The 10,500-nt window shown below is 43.4% G+C and overlaps 1 protein-coding gene across 1 annotated transcript; it reads left to right on the top strand.

Moving 5' to 3' along the window:
- The first annotated feature begins 7,330 nt into the window (after positions 1 to 7,330).
- On the top strand, positions 7,331 to 10,335 carry si:ch1073-126c3.2 (uncharacterized protein LOC555816 homolog). The gene is made up of 6 exons (XM_037124427.1): positions 7,331 to 7,409; positions 7,498 to 7,580; positions 7,787 to 7,895; positions 9,401 to 9,513; positions 9,608 to 9,728; positions 10,027 to 10,335. Exons 1-6 carry the CDS (start codon positions 7,367 to 7,369, stop codon positions 10,203 to 10,205), a joined length of 648 nt encoding a protein of 215 aa, XP_036980322.1. The 5' UTR covers positions 7,331 to 7,366; the 3' UTR covers positions 10,206 to 10,335.
- The last annotated feature ends 165 nt before the right edge of the window (positions 10,336 to 10,500 follow it).

The raw sequence follows: 10,500 nt of genomic DNA, 5'->3' as shown, positions 1-10,500 counted from the left end.
CTATCACCTTTTGTGTGCACGTCTTCCTTGTTGTAACTGTCTTAGGCCCCGATCAGACCTGGTATCAACCTGCGTCTGTGTTCTGGGCCACATGTGATTATATTCTTCTTCTAGCAGTGTGACGTGTCTGATTTCCATGTAGTACACTGTAAGGTAAATTATATGTCAGTGTTGTCAGCAAAGGTTTGTGACTGCTGTTTCAACTACATCATTGAACTAGTAACCGCAATAAGCCCCCAGACTCCCTTTACAAATTTTCTGAGTTGTTGCCTGAGGAGAGAAATAAGTAATTTAGCTTAACGGCTACGGTAAATTTTAAATAATCTAATCTTTCTTGTAAATTCGCATTAAATGTGACTCTTCACATTGAGAAAGCCTTTTTTCTAATCAACTTGTTTCATGAACTTGCAGTTTAGATCCTACTAATCACACTGGAAACACTCCAGCAGGAAGTGCCAAACAGTCCCAGCATGAGATAACTTGGCCGGGCTGCTTTTGTCATCAACCTCCATGAGAAGTCATGTGAAATCAAGTCGACGACGAGCCTCAGGAGGAAAAACACAAAAAAAAACAACACATTTTAATCAGGAACTGAAAACCTAAACATATTCTCAGCTGGCCAGTTTGTCGGTCAGGTGTGAATATTTAATAAGCTTTAACAGACTATAAGATCACAAATGAATTAATAATTTAGCAGCACAGCAAAAGAAAAAGAAAATTGGTACTAATCTCATCATTAATGCGATTCTTACAGCCGTTGTTGATGTGTGTCAGAATGTGAATGTATCGCGGCTAACACCAGGCGCTAAATCTCTAAAAGCTGCTCTCTGTAACGGAGAATAAAATCACCACCTGTGCATTTCGATGCTAATTCCTCATTTCAAAACAAACAAATTACTAAAAGAGAAACTCTATCGATTGATACCAAAGCCTCTCGCACCATTAAAGTTTTTCCTGCCGGTGCTTTTAAGCTCTTAAAAGGGGAAAAAAGGGAGGGTGAAGACGCTGGCACCAGGTTTTCAGGCCTCCTGTCAGCTTTTGGCAGCAGCGCTAACCCTTTAAAGACATGAACAATGAACCCTTGCTCTCGCTCTGTGCCCTTCTGTCGTGTAGCTACAGAGCGTATCCCAATTACACAGATCCTCTCTGGATGATACAGCAGGTTGTCTTTTATGTTGCAGGAGTTCCTGCCTGAAATCTTCAGCACGGTGTCAGTATAACAGTCAGGAAGCCTCGCAGGAGCAACCATTCACAGATGTTCACATGTTCCAATAGAACATTAGGAAACCGGGATTTGTTTTGTTTTGTGCTCGTCTCAAACTGAGTGTCATTATGTTTCTGCAAAATCCTGCCAGCTTTTTACAACACGTCATTCCTAAGCTTGTGCCAAGTGTTGGGACCTCTAAAGTTTGGCAGTTATCATGTTTGCATGCACAAAAGACAATATTCTTGCTAAACTGAGTCCACCTGTCATGAAATATGTATTTAATATACAACCATGCATGCTTTGAATAATTAAGCCTTCCTCTTGCATTCACTCAGCCACCTCTTTGACCAAATGTGGGCTTTCATTTTATCCATGTACAGACCAATCAGCAGAATAAATAGCTGAGTTTGCCTCTGCAAAAACACAAGCAAGTTAAAACTGCTTCATGTTGCAACTCTCTATTTGTTTAGGTGGAACTTTCGATTTTTCTCGTCACAACGCTGTGCTCACGCTCCGTGTAGGTCTGGGCACAAACACCACTTAGGGTTCAGGAAAACATTGTGGTTCAGTTTAAAATACTTGTTTTCATTGCCATCATCACAGATGGAGATGGTCTGACAAGTAGAAATGTCCACAGTTCTCCTTTTTTAAAAAGAAAACATCCATTTTTGACGCCGCAAAGAGGGATGGAAATATCTCCAGGTGTCCTCAAAAATGTCCAGTGGTGTGAACTGAACCATCCTGGCGACTGGGATGTCAGTCTGACACTCGCTGTGTCTCAATTCAGGGTCTGCATCACCATCACAACACCGTGTGAAGTCTGTACCAATTCAAAGGCTCTTCCAAATGCAGCCCACAAATGCTCCTTCTTTTCCTTGTTGCTGGAGGATGCACCTCTACTATCCTTGGTGGCCTCACATATCCCAAGATTCTTTGCACCACTGAAAAAGAAGAAAGAGAGAATATGGTAACATCGCGTGGCGTAGATCGTGACATAAGGGTAAAACATCTGGTGACGCAACCAGGAAATGTTCTGAAGGCTAGACCGTCACGTTTAACACATCTCTCCGAAGGACTCGCCTTCAAAAACCTCAAAGGCCGGGTCCTTCGAAGGATGCAGACCCTGAACTGAGACACAACAACTGTTGATATAAACGGGATACTCACTGCAATGTATATGTGAACATTACAGTGCATCCTGCTGGGGCCCAGAAGGTTGCAATAATAACCATAAATCACTGATGCAGAGACGTTCTTCACTGGCAAAAAGATCAGCTGACAGCCAAACAGTCATTAGCACTAACAGGAAATAAGGCCACAACCTTTGATTTGAGTTGAAGCCAGGCGAGAAGACAGGAGGTGAGCAAAGAGACAGGTAGGAGCAGAGCAGGGAGGCAAAACAGCGATCCATCCAAAGAGTAACCAGGTGTTTATTAGTGGAGTAGAAGTATGTAGCACACAGGAAAGCTAGCCAACAAGCTGTAGAAGCAGTAATCAGTGTGACATGCTAACACTCCCAGCTCTGCTGGTGTTCAGGCCGTGTGGATAAAGACAGGTGGTAAACAAGAGCTCGCTAAGCCGGCAGGGAAACAGGTGTTCGGGGACGGCACCATCATTTTTTATTCACATTTGCATCTTATAAATATTTGATAAATTAATAGTTTCCTCCATCTGGTGTGTGTTCTGTGCTGTTGCTTCGGTACGTGGATGTTCTCCCTGTTCCTGTAGGTGTTGAGCAATCTGCATGTTCACTTGACTGATCGGCATACTGAATGACTAAGAGACCGCGAGAAACCCACAGCACCGGCTCGCTCAGCACGGTCCATTGAGGAGGAAGAAGGAGGAGGAGGAGGAGGAGGGGAAGCAAAGATGGCCTTTTTATTAAGAATGTTTTTTCTCCTGCACGCTCGCTGTAAGTGCTGCCTCTCCTTCCATTGATTTGTGTACGCAAAACAGTAGAGAGGGAGAGGCGAGTGGGAGAGCGGTGGAGCTGTCAGTCAACTATTATAATCACACTTTTGAGAAAAAGTTTCTCATCCCACCAGCAGACGTTTCCGTCACTATTATAGTTTGTTAATTAGCGTGCGGGGTGAGGCCAGACAGGGAGAAGAAAGCTTCTTTTTAGAGCTTCCTGCTGCGCCTCAAAATTTGATCTGGCACAGCTGGAGTTATCAGTCCTTCTTTCAACTGCCCCGTTCCCTTCTTGTCTCTCCCGTCTCCTCACTTTGATTTTTGTTTAGGCAGAAAAAGCCTTTATCGACTGACAAGATCAGTTTGGCTGTAATGTAACAAGCTCGGAGTTGAATGCCAGCGCTAAACCTTTGCCTCCAAAGGCGTTTTGCGCATTAATCTCCGACAATCTCTTACAAGGCTGCGTGCTGCACCTTTTTTTAAAATCACCCACAACAGCGGCGGCTTCCGTGTGTTAAGAAAAATAAATCAGGCTTGTGATAAAAGCGAAGGGGTAATTAAAATGAGCTAATAGATGTTATTAGCTATTCATCAGCTGCGATTGCATTCAAACTCTCCCCGGAGGCACAGTGATCCTCCCAAAGAGGAAAAGTACTTGAAACAGGTAGCGCTGGCGTCTTTTCCTGAATACCAATTAGCTCAGGCTTTCTGTGGCTCAACCATGTGAATCATTTGACAACAGAGTAGCAGTTTTTCCACGGCTGGCTAATTCAGCACAACGCCTGTGAGGGAGGTAGACACGGAGCACAGCGGGGAGAATGTCACGAGTATTTGAGAAAGGTTAGACAGAGAGGAGAGCGTGTTGCTATCATGTACGCCATTCATCACTCGTGCACCGCAGTCACAAAGAGCTTCAGTGGGCGCGAGTGTGGCTCCGTATTGATGTGCACTCTATTTGTGCAGGTATCAAGGTAGGATGGCCCGCTGAATGTGTTTTTGTGTGAATAGTGAGCGTGTGTCTTTTTGTACAGAGAGCGTGTCTCCCTCCAGAAAACAGCTCACACGGCTAATGCGTGATTATGCAAAGCAGACAACAATGGCTGATCAGCATCAGGCTCTCTCACTGCAGACTGGGGTTTGTTGTTTAACTGTGTGACTGTTTTTATTGAACGTTTGTAGCGAGACAAGTAACCGTCCTCTGAAGGGGTCAAAGGCACTTAACAGCCAAAAAAACAAGTGTACGGCTCTAAGTTCGTCACATCGTCTGGCATTAACATGCGTCTAGTGATGTCAGATCCCTGCTACCTGCAAATGTTCACTAGAGGTGCATGAATCGTGACTCGTCCGGATAAATAACCCGTGAGTCGCAAATCTCTTGTATCATTAACTCGAATCACTTGAGTCCTACTGTAATCAAAACTAAAATGATAAATAGCGTCACGCAGAGCCGTATACGTAACAAGCTCGTAGCCCACTGGCCCGCGAGCCTAGAGCCTAAGCTCGCGTCTGCAATGAGGAAATCCACACAATTTCCTACTGCGTTGGTGGTTAAGAGACAATAGGCTAGGACTGAGTTTCCATGGTGATTAGACAACACTGACTCAAGTGACTCGCACAACGTGGTTCAATTTAGTGAGTAACTCAAAAGGAACCATACTTACCAGCTCTAATATTCACATTCAGTTTTTACACAAAGGAAGAAATATATTTGAGCATATCATTTGCCGAATTTACAAGAAGGCGTAAATAATCCAGAATTTCTTATAAACACCTTTTGAACAAGGTATATGAAATCTCTCCTCGCTCAACAACTCTTAAAATTGGGCGATTCTTAAGGAAGTCTGGGGAGCGATCAAACAGCTGCTCAATTTTGGACACAGCAGACAAGTTAGCACTTTTTACCAGCAGATAAAGCAAAAATGTGAAAGCATTTAAGGCCGAATTAACAAGAAGGCACCAGTGATTTAAATTTCTAGTAGCTGTTTCATCAAAAAAATAAATAAAAGTCTCCTCTCTTATAAACTGTCAAAATGATGTGATGTGTTAGGGGAGTCTGGCGATATATCAGCTACCAGCTCAGAGGTGACATCAGTTGTGAACGTGGTCTTTGTGTGTCGTTAGTACTTTTGTTCTTTTGACGGCTGTGGCGGCCACGCTCGACTGCGTTCTGTCGCCTGATAATGATCCCACGATAAACAGCAGAGCCACGACATGATTGGCTGCTAACAGTTCCCCCACAGACGTTCTCTCAGCCTCTCTGGGCCGCCAGCTCTGCTTTCGACACAGAAACCTTTACAAAGGGCCATGAATGTGCGCCTAGTGGATGTCAAAGCTCCAGCAGACTGTAGTAGACATGGAGAGTCTGACAGCAGCTCCTCATGGCTGGTTAGCTCCGTCCACGGCTGTCCCCGCTACACTGAGCGGCGGTCAGTCTGTCACACAGTCTGGTCCGTGTCTCCAAACCTCCACTTTCACTCGCTGCAGAGCCACGACGTCGCTGGAAGGGAGGAAACGAGCAGAATTTGGGGGGGATGCAGTTACACAAATTAGTTTTGCTCTGAGATGCCTGTGCTCTGGTGTGATGTGTCTAGTGTTACTGAATCTTTAATACAGAACCTTTTTTAAAAAGTCAACCTTAACAAAAAAGTTTCAGTTGATGCACGGCAGTGTGTGCTGTTGTTGTGATTTGGAGTGGGTCCATTTGGTTGTGTTTTATTCGTTTGTGCATATTTAGACTAAAAGCGTGTTTATGTTGGAATAAATCTAATCATTTTGTCACAGTGAAGACAGCGGTTTATACAGGATGAAAACCTGGCAGAAGTTACATCACTTGAAACACTTCATCAGACTTCACTCAGCTCCCTGTGGAGCCACGGAGGGCTTTGTGCTGCTCCTTTTATGTATGCAGCGGTATTCCTCCGGACATGCAAGCAGACATAAATGTTTGCCTTCGAGCGAAGCGGTGTGAGATCAGCTTTATTTTGAAACGGTGATGAAAATGAACGGTGACTGATCACAGAGGGAGCTAACACGCAGGGACAAACTCACGGCGGATGCCAAGGAACAGCGGGGAGTCGTGTTTGCAGGAGGAAGGCAAAACCATGTGGTGACTGATAAGATTACGGAGCAGATGTTTATGTACGTCCTGCGTCGATTGTATGCAGAATCCAGTGGTATCATGTTTTAAGAGTTGAAGCTTTTTTTTCCAAATTTTTCCAAAGGCTGAGGCAAATAAACTGCAGGCTTCCAACAACAACTCCTCTGTGCAACACGCAGAAAGTTATGAATTTAAGCTTCAGTTGATTTATTACAAATGTAATCAACCGACTCTTGTATGCTGCATGGATGTGTGCATGACATTAACATTTAAAGGAAACAGCGCTCTCTATTATTTCTGTGATCAGAGGAGGAGGAAGAAGAAGAATTCTAGATAAAAAGGTGAAGAGCTGAAGCATGTGAGGGAACATGCTGCTAAGAAGCTAATAACAGCTCCCGGGGTCCGTTTGGAGGACTAATCTTTGTTCCTCAAATCAAACATAAGAAGGCAATTCTCTGTGTTAATGAGCTCAATCACTCTTCCTAAAAGCCTCAATAATTCATTTGCTCCCAGATTGTCAGACATCCATAATGAATAACATGCACAGTGAATTATTTACACAGCCATCCTTCGTGGCACAACTTACTGACTGACACTGAAGTCACCCGGTGTGTCCGATGGGCTGCTGTGTGTGTGTGTGTGTGTGTGTGTGTGTGTGTGTGTGTGTGTTCATGTGTGCAGATTTCATACCAACATTTGGCTCCGTAAAAGGGCTCAGAACTAAGAGCAGTAGTGACATCCTCTGTGAAGACAAACAGCACAAAGGCTAATAATAGGAGTGAGCATGTGCTACCAGCTCCCCCATCAGTACAAAGCAGGGACGTACAGACAGGAACAATGATTCATTATCAGAAGAAAACAGAAGGAACAAACATCTCCTGGAAATATTTTGTGTCAGCAACGCAAAAGAATCTCAAAATCTAGTGACACCGTCCACCTCTGCAGAGCCAAAGTTCATGTTGCATCACAGGATAAAAGTTGACATTTTGAAATCAGCGTTTGTGAAATGCTGGAAATGAGTCCAATCCTGGCTGCACACCACTATATTGGCCAATTCTGGAAACTTTGCCCCTGCAGCCAAAGTCAATAAATTCACCTGTCACACATTTCTGCCTTCAGTTCTGGGTCAGAACAACTCTAATTCAGCAGCTATGTCTCTAAAAGGAACTCTTGTTTGCCTCTGCTCACTGGCAGGTAATCTCACCGTTCTATATGTTCCATGTTACATGTTGTGTTACATGTGAAGTCGGATATAATGCACAAAATGTGTGTTTGCTTGCAGTCTGGTCCTCCTCTGCAGCTCAAGATGAAAGTATGCATCAGAACTGCAGCCCACAAGCTGGAAATCTATCAGCTGCTCTCAAGGTAAACGATTAATAATCTTCCTATCAGAAAAAAAAACAAAACACTTCATCATGTAGTTACTCTAATGTAGCTCACGTTGTGGTTACTGGACAGAAAACAAAAAGATTAATTAATAACCCAGCGTGGGTGTCGACTATTTGCCTTTTTATGTCATGCCACACTGACAGAGACACACAACAGCTGTACTGTCTGATATGAACCAACAGGAGGCGGTAGATTGCGGTGAGAACCTGCCGTGGAGCTCACAGCAGACAGCTGCACTGCTGCTCTCCATGAGGAATCTGACTGATAGTCTGCACAAACGCCAGCTGAGAGGTAGGAGGACGAGCCAGAGACACGCATGTTGGTGTGTGTTCTCCTGTTTTATGTGCGTTCTTCTTCTTCAGAGTGCTGTTTGAGATGTCAGATAGGGGGAATTAATCTGCCGACTGAGTCAACAAAATATCAAAATGTTTCTAAAAGTCCTCATTGTAAGTTCCTAATTGTTAGAGTGATGTCTCCATATGGCTTCTTTTGTCCAACAGTGAGTCCAAAGACTCTTTATTTACTGTCACGAATGGCAAAAAAAGCTGCAAATCTGGAAGTGGCACATGTTGTTACAATCAACTCATGGATTAATCTTTGCAGCTCTTGCATTAGAATTAAAGAGAGAGTTAGTTCAAAACATTTTTAAAATTGAAAAATGTCCCATCCTGTCTCGAAATTCCACTTTGTACAGTAAGAGGCAACAGTCTGACAGCAGTTTCATCTGGGTGATGTGAAAGTTGCAAATTTGAGTCTCATAAATGAGCAAAATAAACCAAATAAAGATTCCTTTTTTTCCTGAAGTTGCATTCCAGACAGCAGTTTTGGAGCTTTTTAAATGACTCATTCACACTCAGATCATTTGGGTTAAATTGGCCAAAGCAGAAAGTTGAAATGTTTGAGGATGAAGAGATGGTGAAGTTTTTTGGGGGGGATATGACTGACAGACTTTTCTTAATCTCAGCAGATTTTCTTTCTGTATTTGTGGTTTAGTCGATCTGTTATTTTCCTACTTTTTTGACGACCAGAAGTGAGGGGGGAAAAAAGCAATTTTCAGCTCCATCACGATGATGTCTTGAGCAATAAAATCAAGCTGTACTGACCAGGATAACAATTTAGTTTCAATCACGCAGCAGGTACCTGCCAAGTCTCCTGATTGTTGGTATAATGATAAATAAATAAATATAAAATCTGCCATATTCAGTGTGCTTCTAATCAATCAGGGTTTGGTTTGCTGCTGAATTATACTCCCTGATAACCTGAGATGAAGTGGAGACTGCAGCTGATTGAAGCTACTGATGTAAATAAGTAAATAATAATTAAGACTTAAGTCGGCCACGCTGACTAGCGATCATGTTGAGAAAGTCGGAGTGCTCGTGGAGAGCCGGCGCTGTTAACCAGTTTATCACATTTGTCAAAGCACTCGAAGTCTAACACTGAATTAAGTGAGCTCCACCTGCCAAGTAGAATAATTACTTTCTACTGAAGATGCTCTCATCGCTGATTAAGATTAAATGTTTTGATGCAATTTCTGCAGATAGACTGTGAGGGGAATAATTGCTCGAGTGTTTTGTCACGTAGGCCTGAAATTAAGTGGATGAAGAGCACGCTCGTCGTGCAGGCGGCTCCAGATTTCATCAACATTAATGTGGATTTCTGCTGTTTTTATTAAGAGAGTCAGTACGGTTTAGGGGTGACGGATTAATAGAAGAGCTGCAGATGACAACAGAAACAGTGAATACTCTAAAAATGTTTTATATCGCTCATGTTTTAATGTATTAATCATTGATTTTAAGAGTGCCAAGGTGCAGAGCCAAAGGAGTGCCCTCCAGCCGAAGTCCCCGACAATGGAGGGTTGGTCTGCGTCACAGTTGCGAACAAGCGCTACTGCAAACCTCTGTGCAACAACGTAAATTGGAAATACAATATTCCAGTCTGTAAAAAAGCAAAAACACGTAGTAATATGTACGAGCTGGAATGTAACTGCAATCTTTTTGTCACAGGGTTACGATTTTGGTTTCATGAGGATAAGTCGTCTGTACGATGTATGCAGCCAGTGGAGTATCACAGGGCACAGATGGGATACTCAGTATGTAGGAGGGAACAAGCTGGCTGTGTGCAACAGTAAGGCTGGATCTTATCAACTAACTTGGAGTTGCATCAACCACTTTTAAGCTAATTACTGAAGTCAGGTCAGAGTTCACAGCCGGGGCTAATTTATAAAAAACCCAGCTGTCCTTAACTGTACTGTAAATTCTTCACTGCAGTCATGTTTTATTACTTTTTCATGTCTTAAACTGTCTGTACAAGGAAACTCACATTATATATTTATACAGTGGCTCTTTATGTAAGTGTGTAGTTTGTTAACTTGAACTTTCATGTTAAGCTGTGAAGCTGAACGTTCCTCACTCTCCGTTTCTAGAAGCGTCCTTTCAATTATCTGGAGCGAAGACGGCATATTTTCCTAGAGATCAGGACTGCCTGACAACAAAGAGCAGCAGCCGCCTGCAGGACGGCGTCATTGAAGGGTTTAAAGCTGAGCTGAAGAATGAGGGCGTACAGGGGGAGGCGCAGTACGCCTGCCTCGTATGTGGACAGTGAGTCTGGGAAAATGCCTCGGACATGTCATGAAGTTTGTGGAGTAAACGTCCCTCCAAGTTGCACAATGAGATGAAGCTTTGAAGTAGCTACAAACTGACTGACTCAAGAATAAAATTGTACTTGAACTTGAGTGAGTTTCCTCCGCCTGCATTTATGTCACTGAGCTGAGTGTCGATACATCCAATTTTATATGATTCAGCCACTGTCAGACAAGCTGCATTGTCAACAGTGTCTTCCTCTGACTGCTGCCTAGTGACACAGTCATGCTGCAGCCATGGCAGGAGCTCTGTGAGGT

Source organism: Acanthopagrus latus, chromosome 15 (genome assembly GCF_904848185.1).
Source record: "Acanthopagrus latus isolate v.2019 chromosome 15, fAcaLat1.1, whole genome shotgun sequence".
Taxonomy (NCBI): Eukaryota; Metazoa; Chordata; class Actinopteri; order Spariformes; family Sparidae; genus Acanthopagrus; species Acanthopagrus latus.
The sequence above is the reverse complement of the archived record's forward strand: the minus strand, read 5'-3'. Positions and strand labels throughout refer to the sequence as shown.

Bases quoted from the DNA above. Each gene is read 5' to 3' on its own strand.
- si:ch1073-126c3.2 (XM_037124427.1), top strand. From the start codon at position 7,367: ATGTCTCTAAAAGGAACTCTTGTTTGCCTCTGCTCACTGGCAG. The intron at 7,896-9,400 runs GTAGGAGGACGA...ATTGATTTTAAG, and splicing joins GCACAAACGCCAGCTGAGAG to AGTGCCAAGGTGCAGAGCCA. The intron at 9,514-9,607 runs GTAAATTGGAAA...TTTTTGTCACAG, and splicing joins GCAAACCTCTGTGCAACAAC to GGTTACGATTTTGGTTTCAT.